General features: G+C 43.4%; 1 protein-coding gene across 1 annotated transcript in view; it reads left to right on the top strand.

Annotated features, from left to right (window-relative positions):
• The window catches only part of LOC115580390 (mucin-5AC-like), a 48,132-nt gene that overhangs the window by 13,473 nt on the left and 18,610 nt on the right, over positions 1-16,049 (top strand). Inside the window, exons 20-28 of the mRNA XM_030414679.1 lie at positions 1,710-1,820; positions 2,197-2,376; positions 2,516-2,755; positions 3,247-3,403; positions 6,949-7,077; positions 7,311-7,461; positions 7,576-7,619; positions 7,711-7,920; positions 8,015-8,286. Of these exons, the coding sequence (XP_030270539.1) occupies positions 1,710-1,820; positions 2,197-2,376; positions 2,516-2,755; positions 3,247-3,403; positions 6,949-7,077; positions 7,311-7,461; positions 7,576-7,619; positions 7,711-7,920; positions 8,015-8,286 (1,494 nt within the window). The remainder of the gene's footprint in view (positions 1-1,709; positions 1,821-2,196; positions 2,377-2,515; positions 2,756-3,246; positions 3,404-6,948; positions 7,078-7,310; positions 7,462-7,575; positions 7,620-7,710; positions 7,921-8,014; positions 8,287-16,049) is intronic.

The raw sequence follows: 16,049 nt of genomic DNA, 5'->3' as shown, positions 1-16,049 counted from the left end.
GCCGCCCTGTTAAGCCTCCCCGCATGCGGACACCGAGCCCTGCTGGTTGGCGCGTGGGGACAGGGCACGGTTGTGGGGGGTCGTCCTCTCCTGGGGGCGTGCACGTCCCTGCTCCGCTCCCGGATGGCTCCTCTTCATCCTCACTTTCTGAGAGCCCCTCGTCCCCCTGAACATCGATGCCCCCACTAATGCCTTCAGAGGCCGTCTTCCTGATGATGGAGAGGACTTTCTCCTCGTCCGGAGTGAGGGTCGTCCCACCCGGTGCTCCACCACCCATGCCCATGGATTCTCTCCTCACCTTCGCACTCTTCTTTTTTTTTGGGCTCTGGAACTCCTGCCACTTCTTCCTCACAGCACCCCAGTCACGCAGGCCACATGGGCTGGAGGGGGACATCTTTTCGGCTATGGCCTGCCAAACACGGTTCTTCACCGTGATGTTCTTTTTGCCCCTTGTTCCCCCGAATAAAACAACACGGTGCTGCCAGACCTCGTTCACTAAGACGCCCATCTCCTCCATGGTAAACGACGGTGCCCACTTGTTTCTTTTGCTGCCGGTTTCTTCCATTCTCACGTGTGTGCCTATATCCACGGGGGTATATATGCGCTAATGGGCTTGATTACTACTTGGATACACCTGTTGGCAAACACACACACACACCCGCACCCACACCCCCCCACACACACGATACATGCATAGCCTAATTGCACCTGTGTGGGGGGACCACGGGGCGCTGTGTGTGACTTATGCGCTGATAAAGAGGTGGGTGATCGATTTGCCTGGCATCGATTGATTCAGTTTCAGCACCACCGCGGTGGACAGCTCCCAGTAAGAGCTTCTTAAGAAGCTTCTTTGGTTTTATCTTAAGGTTCTCCTAAGAAGGCAGTTAAGAACGCGTCTGGGAAACACCCGTATCTTAGCGCTCCTTCTTAGCCGAACCCTTCTTAAGAGCCTTCTTAAGTCCTTAAGAACGATCGAATCTGGGAAACGCGGCCCTTATTAGTTTGTACCTTAAAATATAAATAACAAAGTGATAGTGAATTACTTGCTTCAGTCGCATTCGTAGTAATGATGAAATGGTGAAAACAAAAGGTATGTGCATCGTTAAGCAAGTGTGTGGGAGATAAAGAGAAAAAGCAGCGGAGGGACAGAGTGTGAGTGGGAGAGAAGTGGAAAGCGGCTGTGAATACTTGGAGCAGAGGAAAAGCAGCAAAGTTGTAAATTAAGCAGTCAGAGCTGCATACAATGATTACACGCATTGCATTCAGCAGGTCAGTTCACACTGCTGCGACTTTCCCTCTGAAAACATCACAAATACAATATTTCTATGTTTTACCTCCTTAACTTTCTTGATTTCGGTGAATATATGCTTATTGTGAAATTGATGGCAGCAACATGTTTCAAACAAGTTGAGTCAGAGGCACCAAATGACTGTCAAAGTTGTGGAATGCCCCAAAAAACATCTGAACATTCCGCAGGTACAGTAAATGGGTTAATTAGTAAAAGGTGATAGCATCATGACTGGGTATAAAAGGGGCATCCTGGAAAGGCTCAGTCATTCAAAAGTAAGGATGGGATGAGTTTTAACACTGTGAAACACATGATTGTATTAAGAAAATTGCTACATGAGCTCCAGAATATTTTGTTCATCTGTTTTCAGTGAATTGTTTACAGTTCAATTATTTGCTTATGTGTGTGTATCCTTCCTTAGGACTACTGTGGTAGTGCTCAGACCAATGGATCCTTCAGAGTGATTACTGAGAATGTGCCATGTGGAACCACAGGAACCACCTGCTCCAAGACCATCAAGATCTTCCTTGGGGTAGACAGTCCTTTTCAAAAACAACTGCATTGTTGGTCTCTTCATAAACTGCAGACACAAAGTGCTTTCAGATTTAAGAGTTGTTTTCCCTTTTATCTTAAAGCCTTTTGCAGTTGTAATTTGCCAGATTACACAAACATCTTGGGGATAAAAAGCCAACTTCCACACTTAAATCCCTTGATTTTTGAGGTTGGAGTTGATGGAATTAGAACACTGAGGAGCACCTCACAGCTGCAAAAGGACAAACAACTGGGCACAATAGTTTAATGTCTCCAGTGTCATTTTTTAATAAGTTTTCTGACATGTTCAGATAAGTAAAGTTGGCATATATATGTTGAATTTACCAATTAACATGTTCTGTTTTGTTTTTCTCAAGAGTGCAGAACTGATTCTATCAGAGGGAAGCTACCAGCTGCTTTCAAGTGGAGATGAAGAAACAGTTCCATTCCGTTACAGCACTATGGGCATCTACCTGGTAATTGAAGCCAACAATGGACTCATTTTCATGTGGGACAGGAGGACCAGTTTGTCTATCAAGCTCAGCCAAAAATATAAGGTAAACTGCAATATTTGAATGATGGTTTTGCTTTTACTGTGACTACATTTTATTTATTAATAAAAAAGACAAACTTTGTTCTGATGAACAAGTGGATATTACATGATATATCACATAATAAGGGGCTCTTCTTTTTCAGGGTCATGTGTGTGGGCTGTGTGGCAACTATGACGGCAATTCAAATAATGACTTCACTACAAGGTGCCATGCTGTGGTAGTCAACCCACTGGTTTTTGGAAACAGCTGGAAGGATTCGCCAAGCTGCCCTGATGCTCAGGGTAACACCAGCCCCTGCACAGCAAACCCATACAGACAGTCATGGGCCCAGAAACAGTGCAGCATTATACAGAGTGATGTCTTTTCTGCCTGCCACTCAGTTGTAAGTTGTTGTTGAAGTCAAGTTTGCTGTCAAGTTTTTCATCTGTTTGGTGGTGGTGATGTTGGTCAGTTATTTAGTCTATCTGCCAGTTCCACTACCACAGATACAGCATAACATTATGAGAAGTGAGTATGAATCACCATGGTCCTCAGAGATATCAATATCTTTCAAAATTATGTCAATGAATAAGGCATCTCAAAGAAAACCAACAAAATTGCCCTGAAATTCGCATTGATCCCAGCAAGTGAATCTTGAACATTTTGTGAAAAGTTCCTCTTGCAGCACCAGGCCATAATTCCCACACGTAGATAAAAAAACATCAGATTCTTTTTGGGAGTATTTTAAGTTGAAAATTAGTAATTGTTGTTGTTGTTGTTTGCCTCTAAGATGTAGCGACTATGGTAGAAGGATAAGTACAGCATTCTGTGCTCTGGAGTTGCTCTTTTATACATATTTAACTCATTAGTATATAATCATATACTCATTCTTAGGTGGATCCTTCTCCGTACTATGATGCATGTGTGTTTGACTCATGTGCATGTGACAGTGGTGGAGACTGTGAATGTTTCTGCACTGCTGTGGCTGCTTATGCTGACTCCTGTAATCAAGCTGGCATCTGTATACGATGGAGAACCCCCAAGATCTGCCGTAAGTAACCAAAATTAAAATGTTCTTGTTGAAAACCAACAATAGAGTTCAGTTCGTCTGAGTTTAGCAAATTTTAATGACAAAGTCAGTGCGTTTACATGAAACTCAAGAAAACGGAATTACTGGGTTAGTCCAGCTATAATCAGATTTCTAAGATGCATGTATACACCTTAGTCTGATTAAAATCGGACCGGATCGGATTTCTCATAGTCGGATTAAAAGACCTAGATTATTCAATTGATAGTCGCATTACTCGTGCATGTATACGTTCTATCAGATTGGATTTGGATTTTACGTTCTGCACAGGCTTGAGATTCTTTTCCCGGGGCCTTGAGCCGAAAGTAGAAGGACGAAGGCGGCGGCGTCTTTCCTCCGAAATAACCGCAAGCAAGAGCGCCATTGTGCATCTTTTTTGTGTAATTATCATGTATACCATGTAGGAATGTACAAAGATGTAGCTTTGTCTTGCTCTTTGTACACCATCTTTCAGGCAGAGGCAGAGTTTGTTGTTGCTGGTGACGTAAAGAGGTCAGCTGGAGGTGGCTCTATTACCACTAGTTGAAATGGGTACAGAGCTACCTGTCGTACCGGGATATGACATGCTTATGCCATTAATTAAGATTTTCTCACCGGCATGTATACTCGGACAATTGCAGTTGTCCGATTGAGTAGCATAGACGACCTATGGCTGTAATCCGACTAAGCTGTGCAGGTAAACGTACTGAGTGATTATGGCATATTTTTCTTTCAAAATTGTGTAATTTGAAAAAGCTTTCAAAATTAAAGGTTACATTTATTAATAAGAACACAAACATAGAACAAGCTCAGTGTTAAATATTTTTTTAATCTCTGAAAATTATCAAAAGGTTGGTGCGAAACCTCGATGGGCTTGAGGGACGTGGGAAGGACATAGGAGTTACATCCTGCTGTGTACTTTGCACATTTGGTTGTTACCTCATTATGAAACAATTAATCACAGCAGCATTAAATACTTTGTGACACATATTTCAGCATTGAGGATTTCAACTGCATCTGACTGTACTTACACTCATCCAATATGCTCTGGTTATGTGTGTGTGTGTGTGTGTATGTGTGTGTGTGTGTGTGTGTGTGTGTATATATATATTTATTACACGGCTCTTCTTAATGCTGTAGAATGCTCCATTCACTTGAATGGGCCTCCCCAACGTTCGGTGGTCAATTATTTTCGTATAATTGACCGCTGCTAAGCATATTTGACCGTTGTCAAGGAAAGTGGCCTTTTTGCCTTTCAGCTGATCTGTAGTCTACTTCATATCGGAAAAAACTTACTCCTAGGCCACTAGTATGGATGAGTTTCACATTAACGTTAATATTCTTGGAAAATACGGTGATTTCAACTGCTGAAAAACACTATGAACGGTAACAAATAAATTGTAAAAAGACACCCTGTGTCAAGTTTTCTTTCGTGTTGGCAAGTAACCGTGTAATAAGCGGGATAATGTATAGAACGGCGGTCACTAACGGCGGTCACTATCGGGATTATTCAGGACGAATCAGACGTTTGTCCTGTCAGAACTTATTTTCCCGATAGTGACAGCCTTTCTATACATTATCCCTAACATATGTATATATATATATATATATATATTTTTTTTTTAATATGAAAGAACATTTACTTATGTCTATATATATATATATAGACATAAGTACATGTTCTTTTATATTCTAATCTGCAACTATTAGAAGTGAACTATTATAATTTTGTGAAAATAATGTTGCACTAAGCAGAGGTCTCATCATCTCAGCCATGTATCAACAGTATCATGTATTTTTTAACTGGAAATGTTATGAACATTATGAATATAGATATTTTATAGATATTTTTACTTGAGTCAAATTTAAAATGCATATAGAAAGACATTTAATAATATAATTAGTTACATGATGTGTGTAGCAAGGGTAAGCTAGGGTTTGTCTGATTAAAATTTTGTCATTAGAGGGCTCTGATTACATCCACATTCACAGACCTCCAACTTGCTGTGACAGAGTAACTTGTCTGCCTGTCTGCTATGCTGCAATAGGCAATGAATATGTCAGTGTCTACATTCCTTAATGCAGAATGTGTTCTCCAAATGGACACCAGAAAGTACTATAAACTGTACTGCTGCATGTCTGTTATAGCTGCAGCTGTCCATGTAGTCATCCGTTTGGGATTATAACCCAGGCCGTACTCACATGCAGATTTAGACAATCTGCCTTTAAGTGCCCTATCTGACCAAAAGAGTGAAATGCTATGGAGGCTCTGGTATTTCTGTCTCTCTGCCCATTACCAAGTGTGCCAAGGTGCTTACTGCTTTTAATAGCAGATATCATGTGCTCTGCCCCTCCTTTTCACACCTGTGCCAGCAAAAGATGCCTTCTCCCCAGGCACAACTGCTCCAAATGTGTGCCTAGGCTCCTCAAGTAGGGTAAATTGGAAATGTCAGTAACTGAATATTTTGCTCTAGGCCTAGATATAGGTAAGACTCTGCAGCACATCTTAGAAAACCTGGATCACATGCATGATGTGCTGCCATGTATCATACCACACAAACTGTTAGTCCAGCAACTTCCCCCATGTTTCCTCCTAGATTAACTAGCATCCGTCTCTGGCTTTGGCTTTTTCATTGCATATGGTAGGGAAGCTTTGTAGCCCTGGTGATCTATTGCTACCCTCCCGACCAAAGCCCTGTGCATCACCTTGGATTTCAAAACTTTCACTGCTTCCTTGGCACACCTCATTGTCACTCCATCATGCCAGTTCCATCATGCCAACTCCATCAACCTTTTTGGGCCAATGTTGTCCGACTGGAGTTTTGGGAATACAGAGCAGTGCTGCTGGAGCTACAAGGGAAATCCAGCAACCTGTGTAGCTGCTGATGTTTCTGCCCATCAACTTCATTCATTGATGGTACCCTAATAACCAGAATCCCAAATAGCAAAAATGTTGACCAGAATCTGGCCCATACCATATACATTAATCTGCCGTACCGCGTGGAATGAAGACACTTGGGTGGTCCGCTTCTGTTTTCCAGATCTGAACCACAGGTACGCCATACCAAGGGAAAAGAGTTTGTTTTTTACACAACTCCTTAAGCAATACCAAGGACCTTGTTTTTTTTATCATGGACTTAGAGCTCATCTATGCCCATGTGAAGACTTCTTTTAAGCCCTAAGTTGCTCTTGATACTAGGGTCTTTGCACTCTGCTGCCTTGAGAAACATCTTAATCTCAAGGAAACAATGGGCAACTGACTTGGTGTAACCAGTTATTAATTCCCTCTAAGGGTGATTTCTCATGGAAATTTGATGGAAATAACTGGTAAGAATAATGACACTTTTTCGTGGTCTCTTTCATTAGTCCTGCAATTCACTGGCTTCTGACCACATGTGTTGATATAGTAAGGTAAAAATTAAGGCAATATACAACCACACAGCTAAAATCAGTAATCTCTATAAGTAATCCAATCTAGAGCATGCCTATAATAAGTAAGAATTATTAGTGATTTTCATTTTTTCTCTCAGCTCTCTTCTGTGATTACTACAATCCCCCTGGTGAATGTGAGTGGCACTACATGCCATGTGGATCCCCTTGTATGAAAACCTGCAGGAATCCATCAGGCAACTGCTCTACACAGATACCCCCTCTTGAAGGTACAAGATAAGTTTTTCTAACTTCTCATGATCTACTGATCTACAATTCAAGATTCAAGATTGACCACTTGAATGGCTGTTTTCTTATCGTTGTTTTTACAACAACATCAAACAATATGCCATGCAAACAACAAAAAAGGTACTGTTGGTACCAATATAATTAATAATGCCAACAAGGAGTAAAGAACCCATTTTTTACACTCTAAGAACAACTGTCTTTCTTTTTGGATTAGGTTGCTATCCAAAATGTCCTCCTGCTCAGCCATACTTTGATGAGGATACAATGAAATGTGTTGTAAAAGAACAATGTGGCTGCTACGATCAAGAAGGGAGACACTACAATAGTGGTGACACAGTACCAACAACCAAAAACTGTTTTACATGGTAGGTCTTGCATATATTACCTGTGCCATCAAAGGTATATAACATTGTCATGAGATTGAACTAACCAAAAACAAATCAAAACTGAGAGTAAATGTAATGCTCTCTCCTTTGAAGTACATGCAGTTCATCGACCATCCAATGCCATTATGATGACCAAGGTATGCAGAGATTTTGAGAGAATATGGGTTGGAAAAGTACACATCTACACAAAGGTTCACATCTTTAATGATACTTTTCCTATCGTTACAGACTGTAATTGCACATATCGTGGAAACGAATATCCTCCTGGCTATACCATCTACAACACAACAGATGGACATGGTAACTGTATCACAGCAGTGTGTGGGAAAAATGGTACCATTGACAAGAGGTCATACCCATGCCCAGTACCAACACCAACAACACATATGCCAACTGCAACCAGTCCGACAACCACCTTTGTTTTTACAACAACAAAAGGTAGGGATAGATATTTGATTTGGAAAAAAAGAGATATTCAGCTGTATATTGTGAGTTTTACCATATTACCAATGCCTGAATTATGTGTCCACAGTCCCATGTAATGCCTGTCAGTGGTCACCATGGTATGACACCAGCTTCCCAACACTTGGAACTCCAGGAGGAGACAATGAAACATTTGCAAACATTAGAGAAGCAGGGCACAATATATGTGACAACCCAAGCCAGATCCAGTGTAGAGCTGAGAAATTTCCTAATGTCACCATTGAAGATGTGGGACAAGTGGTGCAGTGTAACCTGGCTAAGGGGCTGACATGCAGAAATGAAGACCAATCAGGACCACTGGCCTTGTGCTTTAACTACCAAGTCAGAGTTCTATGTTGTGACTTTAATGCATGCCCAACGACACCTGCTCCTTCAACAACGATAACAACTACAATACCTTCAACCACTACAACAAAGCCAACTCCCTCTACAGCACCTACAGGCTCGACATCAAAGCCTCCAATAATAACCACAACAATGCCTTGTGAAGAAACATTATGCTACTGGTCACAGTGGATTAGTTCAGACTACCCTCAATATGGTCCTGGAGGTGGGGACAATGAAACTATCAAACACACCATTCAGAAAGGGTATAAGATCTGTGAGAATCCAGAGGAAGTTGAGTGTCAGGCTGTGCATTATCCAGGGGTTCCACTAAATCAATTAGGACAAACAGTAACATGTAATAAGCAAGGACTCCTGTGTGAGAACAATTTACAGAATCCTCCCATATGTTTGGATTACGAAATAAAGGTTAAGTGTTGCAAGACAGTGCAGTGCAGCACAACACCAAAGCCTACAACAAATACTGTCTCAACCAAAACAACAGCACCCTTTAGTACAGCTGAAACAACAACTACAAATCGGCCAACTACATCCACTACACCCTCTACCACAACTGAAATATCACTAACAACTCAGCCAACCACACCGTCTACCACAACTGAAAAAACAACAACAACACCTTTAACTACTGCAACAAAGCCAGTTCACTCTACAACACCTACAGGCTCGACAACTAAACCCCCAATGATAACCACAACAATGCCTTGTGAAGAAACATTATGCTACTGGTCACAGTGGATTAGTTCAGACTACCCCCAATATGGTCCTGGAGGTGGGGACAATGAAACTATCAAACACACCATCCAGAAAGGTTACAAGATCTGTGAGAATCCAGAGGAAGTTGAGTGTCAGGCTGTGTATTATCCAGGGCATCCCCTAAATCAATTAGGACAAACAGTAACATGTAATAAGCAAGGACTCCTGTGTGAGAACAATTTACAGAATCCTCCCATATGTTTGGATTACGAAATAAAGGTTAAGTGTTGCAAGACAGTGCAATGCAGCACAACACCAAAACCTGCAACAAATACTGTCACAACTAAAACAACAACACCTTCTACCACAACTGAAACAACACCAACAACCCAGCCAACCTCAACCAATGCACCTTCTACAACAACTGAAACAACAACTACAACTCATCCTCCTACAACCAGTACACCCGCTACCACAACTGAAACAACAACTACTACTGGGCCACCCCCAACTTCAACTTGCCCTGGGGGACATACCATGACATGTGGTTGGACAGAATGGATCAATCTGGGGAAGCCCACACCAGGCACTGATGGTGGAGAAGATGAATCCATCAATAAGATAATCTCTGCTGGTTATCATGTTTGCTCAACTCCAGTCCAAGTCCAGTGTAGAGCTGTTCTTTACCCAGGTCTTTCCATGTCACAGGTGGGACAATCTGTGATTTGCAATAAAGACGTGGGTCTCATATGCAACAACAGTCGACAAGAGTTTCAGCAAGAATGCTTTGATTATGAGATCAAGTTCGAATGCTGTGGGTGTCCAACACCTTCTTCTCCTTCCCCCAGTACTAGTAGCACAAGAACTGCTACAACAACTACAACTCTGCCACCTACAACCACTACACCTTCTACCACAACTGAAACAACAACAACAACTCAGCCAGCCACAACCACTACACCTTCTACCACAACTGAAATAACACCAACAACCCAGCCAACCACAACCACTACACCTTCTATCACAACTGAAACACCAACACCTCAGCCAACAACAACCACTACACCTTCTACCACAACTGAAACAACTACTGCAACTCAACCTCCTTCAACCAGTACACCTTCTACCACAACTGAAACAACTACTACAACTGGGCCACCCCCAACTTCAACTTGTCCTGGGGGACATACCATGACATGTGGTTGGACAGAATGGATCAATCTGGGGAAGCCCACACTAGGCCCTGATGGTGGAGAAGATGAATCCATCAATAAAATAATCTCTGCTGGTTATCATGTTTGCTCGACTCCAGTCCAAGTCCAGTGTAGAGCAGTTCTTTACCCAGGTCTTTCCATTACACAGGTAGGACAATCTGTGATTTGCAATAAAGACGTGGGTCTCATATGCAACAACAGTCGACAAGGGCTTCAGCAAGAATGCTTTGATTATGAGATCAAGTTTGAATGCTGTGGGTGTCCAACACCTTCTTCTCCTTCTCCTACTACTACTAGTACAACAACTGCTACAACAACTACAACTCCGCCAGCGACAACCACTACACCTTCTACCACAACTGAAACAACACCAACAACTCAGCCGACCACAACAGCTACACCTTCTACCACAACTGAAACAACACCAACAACTCAGCCAACCACAACCACTACACCTTCTACCACAACTGAAACAACACCAACAACCCAGCCAAACACAACCACTGCACCTTCTACCACAACTGAAACAACTGCTACAACTCAGCCTCCTACAACTTCACCTTGTCCTGGGGGACATACCATGACATGTGGTTGGACAGAATGGATCAATCTGGGGAAGCCCACACTAGGCCCTGATGGTGGAGAAGATGAATCCATCAATAAAATAATCTCTGCTGGTTATCATGTTTGCTCAACTCCAGTCCAAGTCCAGTGTAGAGCAGTTCTTTACCCAGGTCTTTCCATTACACAGGTGGGACAATCTGTGATTTGCAATAAAGACGTGGGTCTCATATGCAACAACAGTCGACAAGAACTTCAGCAAGAATGCTTTGATTATGAGATCAAGTTTGAATGCTGTGGGTGTCCAACACCTTCTTCTCCTTCTCCTACTTCTACTACTAGTACAACAACTGCTACAACAACTACAACTCCGCCAGCGACAACCACTATACCTTCTACAACAACTGCAACAACACCAACAACTCAGCCAACCACATCAGCTACACCCTCTACCACAACTGAAACAACACCAACAACTCAGCCAACCACAACCACTACACCTTCTACCACAACTGAAACAACACCAACAACCCAGCCAACCACAACCACTACACCTTCTACCACAACTGAAACAACTGCTACAACTCAGCCTCCTACAACTTCACCTTGTCCTGGGGGACATACCATGACATGTGGTTGGACAGAATGGATCAATCTGGGGAAGCCCACACTAGGCCCTGATGGTGGAGAAGATGAATCCATCAATAAAATAATCTCTGCTGGTTATCATGTTTGCTCAACTCCAGTCCAAGTCCAGTGTAGAGCAGTTCTTTACCCAGGTCTTTCCATTACACAGGTAGGACAATCTGTGATTTGCAATAAAGACGTGGGTCTCATATGCAACAACAGTCGACAACAGCTTCAGCAAGAATGCTTTGATTATGAGATCAAGTTCGAATGCTGTGGGTGTCCAACACCTTCTTCTCCTTCTCCTACTACTACTAGTACAACAACTGCTACAACAACTACAACTCCGCCAGCGACAACCACTACACCTTCTACCACAACTGAAACAACACCAACAACTCAGCCAACATCAACAGCTACAACTTCGACCACAACTGAAACAACCTCAACAACTCAGCCAACCACAACCACTACACCTTCTACCACAACTGAAACAACACCAACAACCCAGCCAAACACAACCACTGCACCTTCTACCACAACTGAAACAACTGCTACAACTCAGCCTCCTACAACTTCACCTTGTCCTGGGGGACATACCATGACATGTGGTTGGACAGAATGGATCAATCTGGGGAAGCCCACACTAGGCCCTGATGGTGGAGAAGATGAATCCATCAATAAAATAATCTCTGCTGGTTATCATGTTTGCACAACTCCAGTCCAAGTCCAGTGTAGAGCAGTTCTTTACCCAGGTCTTTCCATTACACAGGTAGGACAATCTGTGATTTGCAATAAAGACGTGGGTCTCATATGCAACAACAGTCGACAACAGCTTCAGCAAGAATGCTTTGATTATGAGATCAAGTTCGAATGCTGTGGGTGTCCAACACCTTCTTCTCCTTCTCCTACTACTACTAGTACAACAACTGCTACAACAACTACAACTCCGCCAGCAACAACCACTACTCCTTCTACCACAACTGAAACAACACCAACAACTCAGCCAACCACAACAGCTACACCTTCGACCACAACTGTAACAACACCAACAACTCAGCCAACCACAACAGCTACACCTTCTACCACAACTGAAACAACACCAACAACTCAGCCAACCACAACCACTACACCTTCTACCACAACTGAAACAACACCAACGACCCAGCCAAACACAACCACTGCACCTTCTACCGCAACTGAAACAACTGCTACAACTCAGCCTCCTACAACTTCACCTTGTCCTGGGGGACATACCATGACATGTGGTTGGACAGAATGGATCAATCTGGGGAAGCCCACACTAGGCCCTGATGGTGGAGAAGATGAATCCATCAATAAAATAATCTCTGCTGGTTATCATGTTTGCTCAACTCCAGTCCAAGTCCAGTGTAGAGCAGTTCTTTACCCAGGTCTTTCCATTACACAGGTGGGACAATCTGTGATTTGCAATAAAGACGTGGGTCTCATATGCAACAACAGTCGACAAGAGCTTCAGCAAGAATGCTTTGATTATGAGATCAAGTTCGAATGCTGTGGGTGTCCAACACCTTCTTCTCCTTCTCCTACTACTACTAGTACAACAACTGCTACAACAACTACAACTCCGCCAGCGACAACCACTACTCCTTCTACCACAACTGAAACAACACCAACACCTCAGCCAACCACAACAGCTACACCTTCTACCACAACTGAAACAACACCAACAACTCAGCCAACCACAACAGCTACACCTTCTACCACAACTGTAACAACACCAACAACTCAGCCAACCACAACAGCTACACCTTCTACCACAACTGAAACAACACCAACAACTCAGCCAACCACAACCACTACACCTTCTACCACAACTGAAACAACACCAACAACCCAGCCAAACACAACCACTGCACCTTCTACCACAACTGAAACAACTGCTACAACTCAGCCTCCTACAACTTCACCTTGTCCTGGGGGACATACCATGACATGTGGTTGGACAGAATGGATCAATCTGGGGAAGCCCACACTAGGCCCTGATGGTGGAGAAGATGAATCCATCAATAAAATAATCTCTGCTGGTTATCATGTTTGCTCAACTCCAGTCCAAGTCCAGTGTAGAGCAGTTCTTTACCCAGGTCTTTCCATTACACAGGTGGGACAATCTGTGATTTGCAATAAAGACGTGGGTCTCATATGCAACAACAGTCGACAAGAACTTCAGCAAGAATGCTTTGATTATGAGATCAAGTTCGAATGCTGTGGGTGTCCAACACCTTCTTCTCCTTCTCCTACTACTACTAGTACAACAACTGCTTCAACAACTACAACTCCGCCAGCGACAACCACTACACCTTCTACCACAACTGAAACAACACCAACAACTCAGCCAACCACAACAGCTACACCTTCTACCACAACTGAAACAACACCAACAACTCAGCCAACCACTACACCTTCTACCACAACTGAAACAACACCAACAACCCAGCCAAACACAACCACTGCACCTTCTACCACAACTGAAACAACTGCTACAACTCAGCCTCCTACAACTTCACCTTGTCCTGGGGGACATACCATGACATGTGGTTGGACAGAATGGATCAATCTGGGGAAGCCCACACTAGGCCCTGATGGTGGAGAAGATGAATCCATCAATAAAATAATCTCTGCTGGTTATCATGTTTGCTCAACTCCAGTCCAAGTCCAGTGTAGAGCAGTTCTTTACCCAGGTCTTTCATTTACACAGGTGGGACAATCTGTGATTTGCAATAAAGACGTGGGTCTCATATGCAACAACAGTCGACAAGAGCTTCAGCAAGAATGCTTTGATTATGAGATCAAGTTCGAATGCTGTGGGTGTCCAACACCTTCTTCTCCTTCTCCTACTACTACTAGTACAACAACTGCTACAACAACTACAACTCCGCCAGCGACAACCACTACACCTTCTACCACAACTGAAACAACACCAACAACTCAGCCAACCACAACAGCTACACCTTCTACCACAACTGAAACAACACCAACAACTCAGCCAACCACAACAGCTACACCTTCTACCACAACTGAAACAACACCAACAACTCAGCCAACCACAACAGCTACACCTTCTACCACAACTGAAACAACACCAACAACTCAGCCAACCACAACCACTACACCTTCTACCACAACTGAAACAACACCAACAACCCAGCCAAACACAACCACTGCACCTTCTACCACAACTGAAACAACTGCTACAACTCAGCCTCCTACAACTTCACCTTGTCCTGGGGGACATACCATGACATGTGGTTGGACAGAATGGATCAATCTGGGGAAGCCCACACTAGGCCCTGATGGTGGAGAAGATGAATCCATCAATAAAATAATCTCTGCTGGTTATCATGTTTGCTCAACTCCAGTCCAAGTCCAGTGTAGAGCAGTTCTTTACCCAGGTCTTTCCATTACACAGGTGGGACAATCTGTGATTTGCAATAAAGACGTGGGTCTCATATGCAACAACAGTCGACAAGAAGCTTCAGCAAGAATGCTTTGATTATGAGATCAAGTTCGAATGCTGTGGGTGTCCAACACCTTCTTCTCCTTCTCCTACTACTACTAGTACAACAACTGCTACAACAACTACAACTCCGCCAGCGACAACCACTACACCTTCTACCACAACTGAAACAACACCAACAACTCAGCCAACCACAACAGCTACACCTTCTACCACAACTGAAACAACACCAACAACTCAGCCAACCACTACACCTTCTACCACAACTGAAACAACACCAACAACCCAGCCAAACACAACCACTGCACCTTCTACCACAACTGAAACAACTGCTACAACTCAGCCTCCTACAACTTCACCTTGTCCTGGGGGACATACCATGACATGTGGTTGGACAGAATGGATCAATCTGGGGAAGCCCACACTAGGCCCTGATGGTGGAGAAGATGAATCCATCAATAAAATAATCTCTGCTGGTTATCATGTTTGCTCAACTCCAGTCCAAGTCCAGTGTAGAGCAGTTCTTTACCCAGGTCTTTCCATTACACAGGTGGGACAATCTGTGATTTGCAATAAAGACGTGGGTCTCATATGCAACAACAGTCGACAAGAGCTTCAGCAAGAATGCTTTGATTATGAGATCAAGTTCGAATGCTGTGGGTGTCCAACACCTTCTTCTCCTTCTCCTACTACTACTAGTACAACAACTGCTACAACAACTACAACTCCGCCAGCGACAACCACTACACCTTCTACCACAACTGAAACAACACCAACAACTCAGCCAACCACAACAGCTACACCTTCTACCACAACTGAAACAACACCAACAACTCAGCCAACCACAACAGCTACACCTTCTACCACAACTGTAACAACACCAACAACTCAGCCAACCACAACAGCTACACCTTCTACCACAACTGAAACAACACCAACAACTCAGCCAACCACAACCACTACACCTTCTACCACAACTGAAACAACACCAACAACCCAGCCAAACACAACCACTGCACCTTCTACCACAACTGAAACAACTGCTACAACTCAGCCTCCTACAACTTCACCTTGTCCTGGGGGACATACCATGACATGTGGTTGGACAGAATGGATCAATCTGGGGAAGCCCACACTAGGCCCTG

Source organism: Sparus aurata, chromosome 4 (assembly GCF_900880675.1).
Source record: "Sparus aurata chromosome 4, fSpaAur1.1, whole genome shotgun sequence".
NCBI classification, from domain to species: domain Eukaryota; kingdom Metazoa; phylum Chordata; class Actinopteri; order Spariformes; family Sparidae; genus Sparus; species Sparus aurata.
This window is presented reverse-complemented; position numbering and strand designations above follow the sequence as displayed.